Source organism: Malaya genurostris, chromosome 2 (genome assembly GCF_030247185.1).
Source record: "Malaya genurostris strain Urasoe2022 chromosome 2, Malgen_1.1, whole genome shotgun sequence".
In the NCBI taxonomy this organism is placed as follows: domain Eukaryota; kingdom Metazoa; phylum Arthropoda; class Insecta; order Diptera; family Culicidae; genus Malaya; species Malaya genurostris.
Window position 1 is genome coordinate 125,631,981 of NC_080571.1, and position 19,330 is coordinate 125,651,310.

Genomic DNA, 19,330 nt, shown 5'->3' on the forward strand with positions numbered 1-19,330 from the left:
TCATTTAATTGATTCGAAAGCTTCAATATTGTATACTTAAAAATGTTTTAATTTGTCAACGGATCGGTTGCATACTAAATTCTCTATTCCCATACGAACAAAACGGTGGCGCGCAAATGGATTCATTATGAATTTGTGTGATGATGATAATCATAGATACTTCTTTTTCATTAAATGTGGCTAAACACAATGAACTATCTCAGTATAAGCCCTCAGACACTATTATTGAATCAAACAATAATCGTGTAACCTAATTGATCCGGGATAAAATCCATTTGGTTGCCACCGATATTCCCGCTGAGTTTTTTCTAGCGCCGACGGAATGTAAAAATTAAACCTTCACACTCTGCTGGACCCGACGGTATCCCAGCTGTAGTCTTGAAGAGATGTTCAAGTGCAATAGTAACTCCCTTATGCCAACAGTTTCAACTATCACTTACGACCGGAGTCTTTCCCGTTATGTGGAAATCTTCCTACATGTTTCCAGTTCATAAAAAAGGAGACAAAAAGAACATTGACAATTATCGCTGAATTACTGCCCTAAGCGCCATCTCTAAATTGTTCGAATTAGTAGTTCTAAAGCCAGTTTTTGACCACTGTGAACAATACATCGCGGAAACTCAACACGGATTCATGCCGAAACGCTCCACTGCTACTAATCTTCTATCTTTTACGACGTACATAATGGATGCTATGTCTAATGGCTTCCAAACGGATGCTGTTTACACGGATCTCTCCGAGCTTTTGATAAAATCAATCACGATCGCCAAACTGGATAGGCTGGGGTTTAAGTTCCAGTATTCTTCGATGGATGCAATCCTATCTCTACAATCAACGGCTGGCGGTTAAAATCAATTACAGTCTATCGCAGGACTGATGACTTAAAGTTATACCAAATAATCAAGAGTGCAGAGGATGCTTCATCCCTTCAGCGTCAACTGACCATATTTTCAAGGTGGTGCGAGATCAACCGTATGACTTTAAACATTTTCAAATGCTCTATTATCACATTCACTCTTAAGAAAGACCCTTTGCGGTTTGATTATTGCCTCCATGATGCAGCGATTGAAAGAGTCACTTGTGTCAAGGATCTTGGAGTTTATCTAGACGAACAAATGAATTACAAGCAGCCTATTGGTTACATAGTTACGAAGGCTTCTCGTTGTTTGAGATTTGTTATGAGAATTACTAAGCGCTTCACAGATATATACTGTTTGAAGTCGCTCTACTGCTCACTTGTTCGCTCAACACTCGAATACTGCTCGGTGATATGTAACCCTCACTATGTTAACGGTGTTCGCAGAATCGAATCAGTCCAACGACGTTTCGTTCACTCTTCGCAAATTGCCCTAGAACAACCCTCATCAGCTGCCGAGCTACGAAAGCCGTGGAATGCTTATCGGGCTCGTCATTGGATTGCAACGAACCTTCAACGGTGTTTCTATGGGATTCGATTTCCATTTTTCCCGTAGCCGAATAAGAGAAAAGTTTTTAAATTCTCTTAGAAACAATCAGAAAAGACATGGCACTTCGGTGCCAATGGAAAAAGTGTTTTGCAAATAGCATTAACTTTACGTCTGCTTAGCGGTTCAAATTGAACTGTTTAAGTTTGCACTAAGCAGTTCAATTTGAACTGCTCTGCATTGACGAGTCTAAGACGAAACGCGAAGAAAAGTAAAAACGGTTATGTACCCAAAGCACAAACTAAGGATAACCCCTAAATGACTCTATTTTTATGATTATGACTTTGTAATATGTATCTCATGTATTACTATTACAATCTTTCATACGAACATCTCATAGAATCGATAACATATGGAAGATGTTATTTTTGCCACGAAAATTTCACACAAAGTTCCAATAATTTTGTATGAATTTCGTAGGTTTATTTTTTAAAATCCAATTTACAATTTATGATACGCATACGATACTCTTGTAGCTAAACCATATGATATCTTTATGTAATTATCTATATTTTTTGTTTTAGTGAAAGTTAATGTTAACAGAAAATTTATTTAACAATCCAATCAGCGTGGTCACCACGAGATTGCGTTATGGTGATTGTTTTGACATATCCCATGTATTTAGAAAAAAATTTGACGAATTTTTCAATTTACTTGAGGTTGAAAGAATGCTGATGGCAAAACCTTACAAATATGGGTAACAAAAACGATTATTCACGTGTTGTCATCAAACATATGATTACAAATTGTCCTATACTCTTGACAATCTCGGAAAAATTTGAAATTTTCAATTCACATACAGATTTGATTTAGATGATAAAACATGAATAAATAGGCTAGTCATAAAACTTTTGATAATAATTTATCAATTAATCTCAAAATCCAACCCAAAAAACAAAGAATATCCCAGATATGAAAACAATACCCAACCTCACTTCTTCGAATTTGGTATTTCATGTTACGATTTCTTCATAAATATCAATCAAACATACCACGGAAAGCTACTAAATCATTATTGATCGATTTTTTTACAAAATTTTCACACGTTTTTGTATGTTAGTATTCGATTCATAAGAAAAAAAATAAAAACCGTGCATTTCGTTCGAATCTTCAAGCAAAATATGAAAATTATCACCATCGCTTAGTTCAAAGCTCGCCACTCGGGCAGCGCAGCGATCGCAAAAGAGTTGGTTGGATTCTTCAATTGGCTGTTATGAAAGTAAGCGACATTTGTGCAATTTTTTCAGCGTCATCAAAATTGCTGCAAAAACTTTAGGTTTTAGGCACTCTAAACCATATAACGCACATAAGGAAAAATGTGATAACCATTTATACATCATCGTGACATAAGAGAGGCCAGATTTCGAGATTTGTCGGTAATTTTTTTTTAGTTTTTGATTGTTTACGAAAAATTTTTAGTATGCGGTTTTTATACGCATTTGATTTTTTTTTGAGTTTTTATGCTTCTAATTGTTGTTTTTCTCTTGTCTACGAAGCAATCACTTTTGTTACAGCATTTCGCGTGTGCCGACTTATTAAAACTCATCTACAAAAAATCGAATTTTCCCCTGGCATCACTGGTAGCTAGCATATGTTGAATTAATGACCGCTTATATCCCTTGATTATAATATTTAATGAATTTGCAAAATTTTCAAGTCTCACAGGTCTGTAAAATAATTATTATTGCAACAACATTTTAAATTGATTTTTTTTAGTGTCCTCCAAGCGTTTACTATGTCCCCAATTTTATAACAGTTGAGGAAGAATCATATATTCTTTCCACGGTTGGTAAAACTCCCAAACCTCGCTGGACTCAACTGTCTCATCGAAGACTTATCAATTACGGAGGTGTTCCTCATCCCAAGGGAATGATAGCCGAAGAAATTCCACCATGGTTACAAAAATATGTTGATAAAATTAATCAACTCGATTGTGTCTTTGAGAATGAACGAAAGGCAAATCATGTGCTCATTAATGAGTACCTTCCTGGACAAGGAATCATGCCACATCTTGACGGACCACTGTTTTATCCTATTATAACGACTATTTCTTGTGGGTCTCACACTGTCATCGAATTTCAAGAGCCACTAAATCGGGATAACTCTTGTGATTCTGAAAAACAACCAAAACTTTTCAAGTTGTGGGTAGAGCCTAGGAGCTTACTGATTCTGAAGGATGAGATGTATCATCAATATCTGCACTCTATTGCGGAACTCGCCGAAGACATCATCGATGAAAATTTGGCAAATTTTTCTACTTTGAATAGTAAGGGATCTGTTCTACAAACAGGAAATAAACAAGTCCGAAACAAGCGTATCTCACTGACAATTCGGCACGTCCCAAAAACATCAAAAATGAAAATAAAACTTTTTTAACACTGCCATTCATTTATTGTAAAATTACCAGATCGAATATCTTCATCTGTAGAAATTCAACTCATTTTTTCCGGAGAAGAAAGAATAACTTCATCGTTATCTGGACTTGCCGCATCATCAACAGACAAAATAACTGCTTCTTCATCGCATGACATTCTGTCGTCTGTGACATTCTGAGAATCTCCTCCAACCGACTCCAATTTGTTTTGTAATTCCACAATTGATCTCATTAAGACAGTAAAATCTTTCTTTTTTGTGTCCAACTTCCGCTCTAAAGATCCTTTCCTTTCCTGTAGTTGGTCCAATTCATGCTTAAGCATGTCTAGTTCTTTAATTGTGTTCTTTCTATCTGGTTGCTGATTTATTATTTTTGCTAAAACATCATACTCCATTCTATTCTTGCGAATCTTCTTAGCCAACACCAGATTCTGTTTGCTTTGAACAATTTGCGTTTTTGCCGTCTCAATGCCTGTTTCTATTGTATCGGAAATTGTGGCATAGTTTTTTAATTCTTGTTGCATCATTTTAGCGCAAAAATCTGACTTCTTCATCGCAAATTCACACTGCGCAAGTTGAGCTAACAAGCGATCATGAATAGCCTGACTAGAAATGTAAAAATTGATTGTAATAAAATAAACAAAATAATAATGGCCGTTCCCGGGTAATCGTTCTGATTGGTTATGAAACGTTTTTTTTGCTGGTTGTTATCATTCCTACATTTGGTTCCGAAGTGTTCGAAACGAGATCTCGAAAACGGCCTTGGTTTCCTACCTATTTTCCGTGTTGTCCATAGAGTTGCACCATTTAACAAATGTTTTCAACAAATCGTTCAAACGGCGATCATCGCCGGTACCATCCCCATCTATTTGTAGACGACGACGAATGACTTCCTCTGAAAAATTCAAGTTGTGAAGTATTCAATAACGCATGCTAGATCCATACTTACCATCCGACATGGTCGTTGTCTAGTTAAAATTATTTAAACTGTACTATAATTGAAGCAGATAGATTAAATTCACATCAACTAAAACTAAATTGTTGTTGTTATTGTTGTATGTGTTTGCAATTGGCCCGAGGAAAAAACTAAATTGAAATCATGTTTTGGCATTACTCCAGAGTTGCCAACTTTTTATTCTAAACTTTGTATTTGGTAGAGTGACTATAATTAGAGTGGCGACAGCTGTTCGTTTGGAATGACAGCTCCCAGTTCCAAACGAGCAAACGACCTGTCAATTCAATGTAAAGCTAATAGTCCAATCCACGTGCGATTGTGTTGGTGTGGCTATTCTCAGCAGTTGAAAGGTTAATGCTAGTGTGAGTATGTCGAAATAACCCAGTGAATTTTGTCGAGCCGCATCGTGCCAATTATTGAAGACATATATGCAATAAAAAACACTGCAATGCCAAGAGAACAGTTGAGAAAGACATAAAATCGTTCATGAAACTCTATACCACGTAATGGTACTGTCTTCTACTTGGTTCATTAGTCCATAGCTTACGAAATTCTATATGCATTTTTCGCAGTGTATGATTATGAGTCAAAAATGTTTTTCCTCAGTGTAAAATTGAACCCACAACAAACTTTGACTTCGGCTCGCACACATTCCAATTTCGTATATGAATAGATCTGCGCACTCTGCATCGGTGTGAGTAACTGAGACGTCAAATTGCTCAATGGAATGTTTTGAATTGTTGCCAAAATTTCGGATGAGATGTCGTCACTCTGGTTATAGGCACTCTAATATTTGGCGGAAAAATCTCTGCTGGGCCGCCAGCGGCCAGTTTCTTGTAACCATCTAATAGTATGTTCACATTAGCGCTGATATCAAGTGATATACGGATATACTTGATATCCGATGATATCATGCGCGATATCACTTGATATCCCATACAATTTGATGTCAATGCGTATTATCATTTTGGCATGATATCCGGGATATCATGTACGATATCATGTCGAGTTGTCAAAAATCGCAACTAGCAACACGGAAAATGGCATTGAACGCATTCTTTTAGAAACGTCACTTCGAGAGTGACAATAAACAATCATTATAATTTCGATTTTTTCAACGAATACTGGCGTTCGGAGACCATAAAATGCAAGAATTCAACTATTGATTTAATTTTAATAGAGAAAGGTAATACTATTGATCTTATTTCTAATGAGAACATTTAATATGACAACTTGATTGTCAAACGATATCATTTCGATCATATGTGAACACTTCGACATGATATGCATATCATCTCGGTATATCAAGTGATATCCGCGCTAATGTGAACATGGTATAAGACAAGACCTGACAACTGGGGGGCTGCTTTTGTTCCAAAATGGACCAGATTCTGATTCGCTGATTTTGATGTTGCTACACACACATTAGCGGCCCTTACACGATCATTAAAAGTGTCATTACTAAAAAGTAATGGCACTTTTAATGATCGTGTAAGGTCTACGAGTTCAGTAATGACACGAGTAATGATGGAATTCCGGATTTTCCATTATTACCAACATTATTTCTTCTTCTTATTTTTTTTTGTGGAAGTGCTGAATATCTTTAGAACTATACTCGAAAAAATGACAAAGTGTAGATTTAAATTGTTAATATTTCTGCATAAAATGTTCAAAACGACGTATGTGCCATTTCAGCTGAACCGAGAAAAGCGATGTTGAAAAATAATCGCACAATTTTAAATCCTATTTAAAAATGAGTAATTTAAACAACTTCATCTCTTTACTAAATCGTCCAATTTGTATGCGTGCAACGTATCATAGTGACTAATTCACAATTTTCAACTACAAAGATAACTTTTAGGCAAAAACGACACTTAAGTTGTTTTGTAATTTGAGCATGTACATTGGACAGTAGCATAGGTCATTTTATCCTGGTTGACTTGACACATAAGTCGTTTTGCTTCTGTTAGTTACGTCGTTTTGCGAAAGTCACAGTGTTCATTCGTCGTTTTGTTACTCGCACTTGTGTGAAAGCCAGTTTTGTTCGAAAACAAGAGCTAGCTTTGCATATCAAGTGGAACAAATTACAGTCGACTCGTTTTTAGTGTGTTTTGATAATTTTCGCTTTTGTTTGACGAAGGACTCATAACGGTTTCTACGATTGGAAACAAAACAGTTTCTTTTCAAATTAATCAGCGTATTTTTCAACAAGCTTAATAGCAACTCGATCCCAATAAATATCTCCAACTCTACAGCAAGTCTCATCTTCATAATATCACATAATATCACACTAGATCTGCTTTTTCGTGAAAAATTATTTTGTCGTAAGTCCGCGCATACACTTTTGTTTATGCTTTGGTACATTGGTCAAAACATTGCCAATTGACGAAAGTAGCATTAATGATTATTTTTCAATGATTTCGACATACGTCAAATGTGTTGACAGATTTTTTAGTAAATCTATAGTGAATCGAGAAACGGTTTTCGGGTAGTGCGTGTATTTGGACATTCCTAACAAAATGCAATAAACATCTCGGTTTGTTTACTTTTGTTACTTAGGTCGTAATGAACATTTTATACAGAATTGTTAAATTAGTGTAAATTCTGGCAGAATTCCGGCAAAAATGGCTGGCAGACATAGCCAACCGTCTGGGGAGAAATCTGCCCGCCGAGTACAAGTGGGTGTGTTTAGTTTTACGAGAAGAATGAACTGTTGTGTTCCACACTGTGGTCGCACTAAGCATTTCTATCTAAACTTAACTTTTTCTGGTTTCCAAAAGATCCGTTAATACGTCAACAATGGATTCGATTTTGCGTTCAACATGAGATATTTCGTGTTTTGCCATCAAAGCTCAATTAATTGTTTTTAAGTGTTAATATTTAATAAAAAATGCATTCATTAAAACATATTGCAAATCAAAAACCGAGTCTAAAAATTTAAATCAAATCGATAGTCCCACGACAAAAGGGCCTAACTGTAAATGAGAGCCTATCTTTGTTTATTTTCTCTTTTGATTATTACGGAGCCATTATTGCAAATTCTCTAAAGTTTTCAACATAAATCGAAAGATTGTAGTTTTACCTTGAAAGTTTTGCGAAGAGTAAAGCGTCAAATATAAAATTAGTTCGGTAAATCGTGAAAGAAAAAGTAAACAAAGAGAAACTGTCATCTGCAGTTAGGCCCTTTTGTCGTGGGACGGTCGAAATAATTTTTTTTTCTTAGCATAAAATTATAAAAAAAATGTAAATATGGCTACACTGTAGCCGATACGTTGGTATTTATCCCACAGGTCCAAAATGACGAGAAGGGTGATCCAAAAGGAAGAATAAGAAGCCAGTTGTCAGGTCTTGTCTTAGGTAACCATCTAGGACAGGACCAGACAACTGACTTCTTTTTCCAGAAAAATATTGCTCTTCTTATTCCGGTTGCTCCCTGCTGTAAATAATAAATGCCTCGCGATCACTGTTGCCAGTAGAGATAATTATTCATTCTGAAAAGTTTCTCCCCTTATAACATGCAATTATTTATCATTTGAAAACACTTATGTCGTTTTTCATTGATTCCACTCGCTCGGTGCCAGTGGTTTGCTCTGACAGTTGATCAATGAAACGGTTTTGTAAAGTTTGGTTTGCACGCTTGCTGCTCGGAAAAGAAAACGGGTGCAAAATAGTTGCCCGCGAATTGCCCCGAAAGGGCAATTTTTTCGTGCGGTGCAAATCAATGAAACACAGTGCATCTGTTTTGATTGCCCGACTGCACGAAAAGTGCACGAATCGAGCGAAACGACATTAGACAAATGTTATATCGGTCAAAAATATAGCTCTGGATTCATTTTGATCAGATGTTTGTTTTGAAGAAAACGTTTAGTTGAAACAGCTTAATAAAATTTTTCTAAAGCACTCAATTTTGGGTAGTTAATTTTTGCAGCTTTATTAACTAAAGTATTCAACATATTTTATTTGAGAAAAATAATAACATACAGAAGTATCCAAAGATTCGGTGCTATTCTCAACCAACATAATCAATATTCTCGTCCATATCACACTTCGTGATTTCAGGCTTTCTCCTTGTATCATCCAGTGATTGTTAAATTTACTTGTATACTTTCCGCATTGACAGGATTTAAAACCAAATTGAACTTAAATCCTATTGAAATTAATAATTTTGAAAAGATGACCCAAAAAATAAAATATCCAATATCAAGCTACATTGTTACCGACGAAACTGACAACACTTTTTCTACCACCCTGCAGTAATCTTGATTCCAACAACTTGTACTTGCTTATGTCAATTTCAACCAATCACGAGCTGGTCCGAAATTGGTCCTAAAAGTGGATTAACAATTTTTTTTTTTATTCAAGAATATAATGTTTAAGGCACACTGCTTAAGCTCTAAGATGCCAAGGGCTTTTACTAATTTAAAATTTACGACTAACTTAAAACTAGGGTTGTATCATTAAGTAGTGTCATATTTGGGTCGCAGTGGTTGACTTTGGCAGATCCAGCCTTCATGTGGTGATCGGCCGGTGAATTGAATATTTCATGAGAGTCTTCCATATGGCGTTGTTGAATATTCATGTTGGCCGCTTTCTTCGGTCCGTGTGGGTCCGCGGGAAACACCCCCAGGTTACGAATACCCGGCGGGTGGCCCGCATGCTGTTGATAAGTTTCCGTGGGCGATGATGGTGTTGTTACAGAAGAAAATGAAAAAAAAATATAGCGAAGTAAATATTGCGGAAAACGGAGTAAAAAGGGGATATGGGAATGAAATGACTAAAACGACAGAGATCTAATTAGTTGACATCGAGATGGTGAAGAGACGGGGAGGGGGGAAGCGAAGGTTAGTGACAGCAAAAAGATCTTGTTAGTTCCGATGAAGATGGTGGACAGATGAGGAATCGGGATAATCGGCGGAAGTTAGTGTCGAACCTGCAGTTGAGAAATAATTCTTAGCCACAGTTGAAACAACGTCGATAAATAGGAGGAACTTTCTAAGCCAGATGTAACAGATTACACTTGTATATTAATGTGTTTGAGAAACTGGTATATGAGAAGCATATATGAACTATCCCGACTCGCCAACACATCCCGAACCGGAACCTCAGGCGGTCTACCTCGGGCCCTGAGGGATTCCAGTAGCTTCGACCTGGCGTCGCGATACTCTACGCACGACCACACGACATGCTCGATGTCCTGATAACCGTCGCCACAGGTGCAGAGCCCGTTCTCCACGATCCCGATACGCCGGAGATGTGCGTTGAATGTATAGTGATTTGACATGAGCCGTGACATAACGCGAATGAAATCACGACTCACGTTCATCCCCTTGAACCAAGGTTTCGTCGATACCTTAGGGATAATGGAGTGTAGCCATCGTCCCAGTTCGTCATTGCTCCATGAAGTTTGCCAACTTTCGAGAGTTTTCTGACGAGAGATACTGAGAAATTCATTAAAGCAGATTGGTCTTTCATAAATATCACCTTCTAATGCGCCCACTTTAGCCAATGAGTCTGCCTTTTCATTGCCCGGAATGGAACAATGCGAAGGGACCCAGACTAACGATATTAAATAAGACCGTTCAGATAAAGTACTCAAATGTTCCCGTATTTTCCCCAGGAAATATGGGGGATACTTTCCTGGCTTCATTGCCCGGAGAGCTTCTATTGAGCTTAGACTGTCCGTGACAATGAAGTAATGGTCTTTGGGCAAGGTTTCAATGATCTCGAGGGTGTACTGAATAGCAGCTAATTCTGCGACGTAAACTGAAGCCGGATCACTGAGTTTGTAAGAAGCGGTGATGTTTTGATTGAAGATGCCGAAGCCTGTGGACTTGTTAATGTTTGATCCGTCAGTGAAAAACACCTTTTCACAGTTGACTGTTCTAAATTTATTATAAAAAATATTTGGGGCTACTTGAGGGCGCACGTGAGCCGGAATTCCACGAATTTCTTCTCTCATGGATGTGTCGAAAAACACAGTAGAATCAGAAGTATCCAAGAAATGAGCACGGTTGGAAACAAACGAAGAAGGATTAATATTCTGAGCCATGTAATCAAAATACAAGGTCATAAAACGGGTTTGAGAATTAAGCTCAACTAACCTTTCGAAATTTTCAATCACCAGAGGATTCAAAATGTCGCATCGAATGAGCAAACGATATGAGAGATCCCAGAACCGGTTTTTCAATGGGAGAACACCCGCCAGCACTTCGAGGCTCATCGTATGAGTCGATTGCATGCAACCCAAGGCAATACGCAAACAACGATACTGAATTCTTTCCAGCTTGATGAAATGAGTGTTCGCCGCGGATCGGAAGCAAAAGCATCCGTATTCCATCACGGACAATATCGTTGTTTGGTACAGCCTGATCAGGTCTCCTGGATGGGCACCCCACCACGATCCGGTTATTGTACGAAGAAAGTTGATTCTTTGTTGGCATTTTCGTTTCATATACCTAATGTGACATCCCCATGTGCCTTTGGAGTCGAACCAGACCCCGAGATATTTAAATGTGAAGACCTGAGCTATGTTTTCACCCCCTAGTTTAAGCTGTAGTTGTGCTGGTTCTCGCTTCCTTGAAAATACAACCAACTCAGTTTTCTCCGTAGAGAACTCGATACCCATTTGAAGAGCCCATGTGGATAAGTTGGCAAGAGTATCTTGTAACGGCCCTTGCAGATCGCCAACTTTGGGTCCTATAATAGACACAACGCTGTCATCGGCAAGTTGTCTTAGCGTGCAAGATGTGTTGATACATTTATCGATGTCGTTTACGTAAAAATTGTATAGAAGGGGGCTTAAGCATGAGCCCTGAGGAAGACCCATGTAACTGAATCGTATTGTCGACAAATCACCATGCGCGAAATACATGTGTTTCTCAGACAATAGATTATGTAAAAAGTTGTTCAAAACTGGCGAAAGACCATGCTGATGCAGCTTCTCAGATAGGATATTTATAGAAACTGAGTCAAAAGCCCCCTTAATGTCTAGGAAAACTGACGCCATTTGTTCTTTACGAGCAAATGCCATCAGGGCTGGCAATAATCAACTCCGTACTTCATCATCACCGAGTTCAGCTCACCTGCAAATCGGTTTCAGAAGCATCGCTGAGCGAGTTGAGTAACTGGGTAACCATTTGTGTAGAGAAAACATCGTCTCAACATCGTAGTGTCAAGCAATCAGCAGATGAGCGCTGAGTGCACATCAAATATTAGAACCCACTGAGCGACGATTTGTGAGTTGTGATTTGATGTGTTTGTACATCAACACATTGAATCAGATTCTTGTGACACTGTCTCGCTTGTATTCCCCATCCAACAGAGTTGTCATGGGCGGCCAACGTTCGAATCGATGCCATTTCAATCCAATTCTCAAGACATGTTTTCGTATGCTGGAAAACGCATTCGATTTTAGTAGCCAGTTGTGTTTAGCTCGAGACATGAAATTCAATCGCTACGGAACATCACGCTACGATTCGACTTTTGTTTTCGTACGTGCTCGCTTTGAGTACCAGCAAAAACAAAACCGCAAAGCTGGGTCGTGTTGGCAGCTCTGTGGTTTAGGCATACACTCACCGGTGTAGCTCGGTACGGTGATGCCAAACTCAGTACTCACTTTTTAAAACTAGGAATGAGAGTTAAATGCTATGAAATCAAAACTGAGAACCATCAATACCATCATAATTTGATGTCAGCGGTGCTCTGTATAGGTGAGTGTGTTTGCTTAGATCAGCGATGAGTTTCATCTTTACCATCATTTTACGGATTGCATCGTAAATCATGAGGTGAGCTGATTAATAGAAAAAATCGAATCTTATGAGCGAGTTTTTGCCACCCTTGAATGCCATTTGAATTTCTGTTGAGAGCAACGCAAGACAATCGTTCGTTCCTTTACCTCTGCGGAAACCAAATTGTGTATCTGAAAGTAAGCCATTAGTTTCGACCCAATTGTCTAGACGGAAGAGAATCATTTTTTCGAACAATTTCCGGATACAGGAAAGCATAGCAATCGGCCGATACGAATTGTGATCGGAGGCTGATTTTCCTGGTTTTTGAATGGCGATCACTTTCACTTGTCTCCAGTCATGTGGAACAATGTTGTCCTCAAGGAACTTATTGAATAAACTCAACAAGCGCCTTTTGGCGGGGTCAGGCAGATTTTTCAACAAGTTGAATTTTATTCTGTCTAATCCCGGGGCTTTATTGTTACATGACAAGAGTGCAAGTGAGAGCTCTACCATCGAAAACGGTGTTTCGTTTGTATTTGGTGTCGCGGCGCGGGTGATCTTCTGTTCCGGAACAGAGTCTGGGCATACTTTTTTAGCGAAATCGAATATCCAGCGGTTGGAATATTCCTCGCTTTCATTCGTGGTGTTATGATTGCGCATTCGTCGGGCTGTGTTCCAAAGAGTACTCATAGATGTTTCTTTCGTTAAGCCGTCTATAAACCGACGCCAGTAACCGCGTTTCTTGGCTCTAATCAAGTTCTTAGTTTTAACGTCTAACGCCGCGTAATTCCGGTAATTATCAGGTGTTCCATTTTTTCTGAATATTTTATACGCGGAGGCTCTCTCCGCGTTTAAATTTGTGCACTCTTTGTCCCACCACGGGTTGGGAGGACGGATGTTAGTTTTCGCGCCGGGTACACGTTTCGTCTGAGCTTGAGTCGCGGTGTCGAGAATCAAGCCAGCCAAAAACGTGTACTCTTCCTCCGGAGGAAGTTGTTGAGTTCTTCCAAGTTTCTCAGATATCGAGGTCGCATAGCTATTCCAATCAATATTTCGTGTGAGGTCATACGAAACATTGATTGTCTTCGATGGTTTTGAGCCGCTGGTGATTGATATTACGATCGGTAGATGATTGGATTAACAATTGTCAGGTCCTGTCCTAGGTAACCATCATCTCTTCCGTAAAGACGAAAACAACGAAGAAATATGTAAACATAAATAAAAGTTTGTTGATGCAAAATATCTGTGAGATTTGTTGAAACAAATTTTATTTTTATTGTGATATCGTTATGTGCGGTTTCAAATTGTAATACTGAATCTCACAATCGATTGTGTTGTAATTTTCTTCATTTTGTTTACTTCGCACTCACTGACTTGCTAGCTTTGAAAGCCCCAAACGCCCGAGATGTTGGCTACGATAGCACTGGCTAGAGCGCCTTATTGTTGCCACCGGACTGGAATAATCAATCTGTATACAATATCTATCTCGAAAAATATATTTAGTAAGGACTGGTTTTGCAAGCAAAAAATTGGTCTCTCCACCTGGTTCAACCCTATGGAACCAAACAGAAAAACTGAAAATCGGTATTTATCTGTATGAAAATTCAATTATCTGTATTTTAAGAGAACATATCTGTATTGAGCAATTTGACGTCTCAGTTACTCACACCGATGCAGAGTGCGCAGATCTATTCATATACGAAATTAGAATGTGTGCGAGCCGAAGTCAAAGTTTGTTGTGGGTTCAATTTTACACTGAGGTAAAACATTTTTGACTCGTAATCATACACTGCGAAAAATGCATATAGAATTTCGTAAGCTATGAACTAATGAACCAAGTAGACGTCAGTTCCATTACCTGATATAGAGTTTCATGAACGATTTTATTTCTTTCTCAACTGTTCTCTTGGCATTGCAGTGTTTTTTATTGCATATATTTCTCCAATAATTGGCACGATGCGGCTCGACAAAATTCACTGGGTTATTTCGACATACTCACACTAGCATTAACCTTTCAACTGCTGAGAATAGCCACACCAACACATTCGCACGTGGATTGGACTTTTAGCACAGACTAACAGACATGACAGTATGAGTAAATTCTTATAAAAATAATTTTTCGTGATGCACTAGTTCCACCTATATTGTACTGCGCGAAATATTTACTATCTGTACATCCCTTGTGTTATGTAAAAGTTTTTTTACTAGTTGGTTTCCCCTCGTTTGTCAACAACGATCAGCTGCTTGCAGTGATGCCTGATTTCATCAAAATATTCGAAAATGAATCGAAATGAATAAATTATTGGATTACGTTGATAATATATTTAACTTCTTCGCGATGTTGGAAGGTAATTATTTATTTGACTCAACGTTGTTCATATAGATCTATTTTTTATTGTGTTGGTAGTTTTCACCCGAAATTGAGTGGCGGCAGACCAGAAGCAAGTAAATATTGTAACAAAACGGGTTCGATTTTGAATTGCGTTGGAGGATGAGAAGTAGGCACATTTATGTATATAGTTTTGGCAATATGTATTAAATCTGTATTCTGCATGAAATTCTCATGGAGGTATACAAATCAATACATTACAGGTAATTCTGTATGAATGGCAACTCTGTTGGTAAATGAAAAAAATAAACACAGTCTAGATGACAGACAGAATGTTTTTGATAGGGTAACGTGGCGCCATCATGACACATGTGAGTACTGTCCCAAATAAAGGAATATTCGAAATGATCGTTAAAATAATTGAAGAATCTAATTTGAGTGTCCTGTCTGTTAGTCTGTGCTATTAGCACATTGTCCCAAAGCTGAATCACCAGTAGCGACACTTGCCAATGAAAAATGAAACCAAGACAAGGAGCATTCTTTCGTAAATTTTCATATCGGCAGTAGTGATTTGCAGCGATGTGTTTTTGTTTATTCAAAAGTACTAATAAAGGGTGATTTTTTAAGAGCTTGAGAACTTTTTTAAACAATAAAACGCATAAAATTTGCAAAATCTCATCGGTTCTTTATTTTAAACGTTAGATTGGTACATGACATTTACTTTTTGAAGATAATTTCATTTAAATGTTGACCGCGGCTGCGTCTTAGGTGGTCCATTCGGAAAGTCCAATTTTGGGCAACTTTTTCGAGCATTTCGGCCGGAATAGCCCGAATTTCTTCGGAAATGTTGTCTTCCAAAGCTGGAATAGTTACTGGCTTATTTCTGTAGACTTTAGACTTGACGTAGCCCCACAAAAAATAGTCTAAAGGCGTCAAATCGCATGATCTTGGTGGCCAACTTACCGGTCCATTTCTTGAGATGAATTGTTCTCCGAAGTTTTCCCTCAAAATGGCCATAGAATCGCGAGCTGTGTGGCATGTAGCGCCATCTTGTTGAAACCACATGTCAACCAAGTTCAGTTCTTCCATTTTTGGCAACAAAAAGTTTGTTAGCATCGAACGATAGCAATCGCCATTCACTGTAACGTTGCGTCCAACAGCATCTTTGAAAAAATACGGTCCAATGATTCCACCAGCGTACAAACCACACCAAACAGTGCATTTTTCGGGATGCATGGGCAGTTCTTGAACGGCTTCTGGTTGCTCTTCACTCCAAATGCGGCAATTTTGCTTATTTACGTAGCCATTCAACCAGAAATGAGCCTCATCGCTGAACAAAATTTGTCGATAAAAAAGCGGATTTTCCGAATGGACCACCTAAGACGCAGCCGCGGTCAACATTTAAATGAAATTATCTTCAAAAAGTAAATGTCATGTACCAATCTAACGTTTAAAATAAAGAACCGATGAGATTTTGCAAATTTTATGCGTTTTATTGTTTAAAAAAGTTCTCAAGCTCTTAAAAAATCACCCTTTAGATATCAACAATGAAAACAAACTCGGAGTAGAAAAAAATCGATTTCGAAATGATTACTACTACATCTTTTAGAGTAAACTACAATTAAACATCGAAAATCTTCAGAAATGTGTGAAATTGTGTAAGGTTATGTTTTTTCGTGCCAATATTTTTTTATATGATGATGATGGAATAATGATTTCTCGAAAATGAACAGCGCCTCTACATTTCAAGGCAGCATCATTGTGCCAATTTCTGTATCGAGTACAAAAATCGGTATAAACACCCGAAAAATCTGTTTAATAGACATCTCGTAAAAATATAAACCATTGATTTTACAGCATAAACAATTGATTCACAATTAGATATATGAGTTACAATACATTTTATTGTATCTTGACAAGATTTTTTTCATTTCCAATGATTCAATATATTGTTCCTACGATTCTACAATTGAATTTATTGTACACGTGGTGTTTCAAACAATATGCAAACTATACATTTTATTGTTTTCCAAGAAAACATGTATGAGAAAACTTCATGATTTGAATTGTTACGATACTTAACAACCTATACATTCTATTGTAAAAAGTATTTTCACAGTTGATTGAATAGTGTATAACAATACATTAAAAATATTTTAAATGGTCAAAGCAAAATTGTGGCAGGTTTTGTAACCACAAATCGTATTGTTTTTCAACAATATTTTTTATTCGGGATTACTCACCTGGAATGCAAGCAAGGATGCCAAGTAATATTTTTTTAAATCTGTGATGTAGCCAAAAACCAGTCTGTGCAAAATCTGTTCACGTTTCCCGTCGCATAAGACCAAGCCCACACTCAGACAGAAGACCGCCTTATGAAGTCAAGAAAATTGGAATTCCAATATAACGCCTTATGGAATTCATACGAAATTTTTAGAAACATTATGCGAAGTTTCTATGACAAACATAACTTCTCTTATATACTGTGGATTTCGTAAGTTGTTCGTATGAAAACTATAATAGTGATAGATGAAATGTATATTGCAGAGGTATATTTTTCATATTATTCTTATGAAATGGTGATTTTGGTGATTTTTGATCCATCATAAGATTTGCTTATGATTTTCACTACTCAAATCGCCCGAGCGTAGTGCATGTGTTGTTGGTAGAAAATTTAACGAGGCAGGAAGCCTTCAAAGACCGAATTACAACCCGACATTTGTGGAAAAAGTTATCGAAGGAAACCCGACTCAAGGTCCGAACAACGGCTCATTCATTAATGTATCTAGCAGAACTACTGCTGCTAGTGGTCGTAATATGATTTTACTTTCTTTTATTATGCTATATCGGTTGATCTGAGTTGTTTGATGTGTTCACAAAAGTTACTTAGCTTAATATGGAGATTCTTTATACGTGACAAACCATGTTCCAAAACTCACTATGAAGATACAAAAAAGTCTAACTTTTTAATTTGAAAAGATAAGTTTTTGGGGTCTTAAACAATGTTTTAGACAAACTGAGATCCAATAAACTTGCCGAAGACGTAAACTCGCTATCTCATACAGTTTAGAAGATATTGACGCTGCTTTTTTATGCAAACAAAAACAATAATGTACAAGACATTTCCTCCTTTTCTTGGTTCCATTTTTCATTGGCAGGTGTCGCTGCTGGTAATTCAATTTCGCGGCAACCCGCATGTGAGAAATTCTAGCAACCGTCAGAAGGTTGGCTGCATTCCGGCTGCTGTCAAAATTGTCCAGGCGAAATTTCGTCAGTATCTCGCCGTACGTGCTTGTTTATTTCCCTCCTCCTTCTTTTTTCTTATTTTTATTCGACTTCATTTGATTTTCATCAATCCCGCATGTACCTGCAAAAAACGAATCTTGAGACGATTTAAATGAGACTGAAATATGGGTATGTTTTTTAGTGAGAAATCAATGTTATTGGTAATAACATTTTCCATAATTATTATATATGAAGATCAATAGCTTATTGCCTTTCATATCTACTTTTTAATGAAAAAATGAAACCAAGACGCTAAAAATGTAGAACCGATTCAAAACGGTTCTGTCAATCTTGTATGGAAAGAATCCGACAGAAACAGAACCGTTAATAACAGCTAGGCGAAATTCTCTGTCAGAAACAGTTGTTGCATTGTTGCCAGACTTTTGCGGGAATTCTGGCAGAGTTCCGAAAAAAAATGGCTGGCAGACATAGCCAGCTGTCTGGGGGGGAATCTATCCGCCGCGTACAAGCGGGTAGCGGCTTTCACACGCACGATGTAAAATACACTGGTGGCGTGATAAGACATTTTTGGTTATGTTTATAATTTTCTCACGAAATTAAGTATGACGCGCTGGGATTCGAGCATGTAAACATTAACAAACGACCAGTTCAGATCGGCATTTCACTTCTAAGTTACTCCGGTTGGCGCGTAGGCGAATCTTTGGCACTAATTGAAAATCTGGCCTTTTTTCTTCAACGGCTTGCAAAGTAACGTCAAATTGTACACACATCTGATTCTGTTCATTTCGTTGGAGGAAGGATTTGGCGGATCGCACTGTGGAATCTATTACAGTTATCATGGATAATGAAGTGATTGTGCTGTGGCTGGCATTTCAAACGCTGGTGATGCTCTAAATGATTCCGAATTGGATGAGTAAAATGTTGTACTTATCGATAATTTTAATTGATAAACAATGAAGACCACTCGTTGATTGTCGCTTAATCGATCGGTTAACCGATAATGAATACATCTTGGTTTTACAGTTCCTAATCGATCAAACAATATCTACCTGTAGCTCTTCAGACCCTTAAGTATGGTTTTATTTGACTTATTATTTTTTCTGACAATTTATTGTCATCGGTTTGGCGTTCTCACTAAATAAGTGTTTAGCGAAAATGACGTTTGGTCAACACCACAAGGAGACATCAATCCATCTTGAAACACCGAAGATGACAAAATGAAATCATTCCAGACTAC

The 19,330-nt window shown here is 37.7% G+C and overlaps 2 protein-coding genes across 2 annotated transcripts; one reads left to right on the top strand and one right to left on the bottom strand.

Annotated features, from left to right (window-relative positions):
- The first annotated feature begins 3,003 nt into the window (after positions 1-3,003).
- LOC131431771 (alpha-ketoglutarate-dependent dioxygenase alkB homolog 6) lies at positions 3,004-3,851 on the top strand. The gene is made up of 2 exons (XM_058597648.1): positions 3,004-3,128; positions 3,180-3,851. Exons 1-2 carry the CDS (start codon positions 3,099-3,101, stop codon positions 3,837-3,839), a joined length of 690 nt encoding a protein of 229 aa, XP_058453631.1. The 5' UTR covers positions 3,004-3,098; the 3' UTR covers positions 3,840-3,851.
- On the bottom strand, positions 3,832-4,940 carry LOC131431773 (THO complex subunit 7 homolog). Its single transcript, XM_058597649.1, has 3 exons — positions 4,786-4,940; positions 4,611-4,731; positions 3,832-4,442 (listed from the first exon to the last, which is right to left on the bottom strand). Exons 1-3 carry the CDS (start codon positions 4,793-4,795, stop codon positions 3,896-3,898), a joined length of 678 nt encoding a protein of 225 aa, XP_058453632.1. The 5' UTR covers positions 4,796-4,940; the 3' UTR covers positions 3,832-3,895.
- Positions 4,941-19,330: the final 14,390 nt, after the last annotated feature.

Coding starts and splice junctions, on each gene's coding strand:
- LOC131431771 (XM_058597648.1), top strand. CDS start 3,099: ATGAATTTGCAAAATTTTCAAGTCTCACAG. Junction 3,129..3,179: donor AAAATTTTCAAGTCTCACAG/GTCTGTAAAATA, acceptor GATTTTTTTTAG/TGTCCTCCAAGCGTTTACTA.
- LOC131431773 (XM_058597649.1), bottom strand. Junction 4,443..4,610: donor ATGGACAACACGGAAAATAG/GTAGGAAACCAA, acceptor TTACATTTCTAG/TCAGGCTATTCATGATCGCT.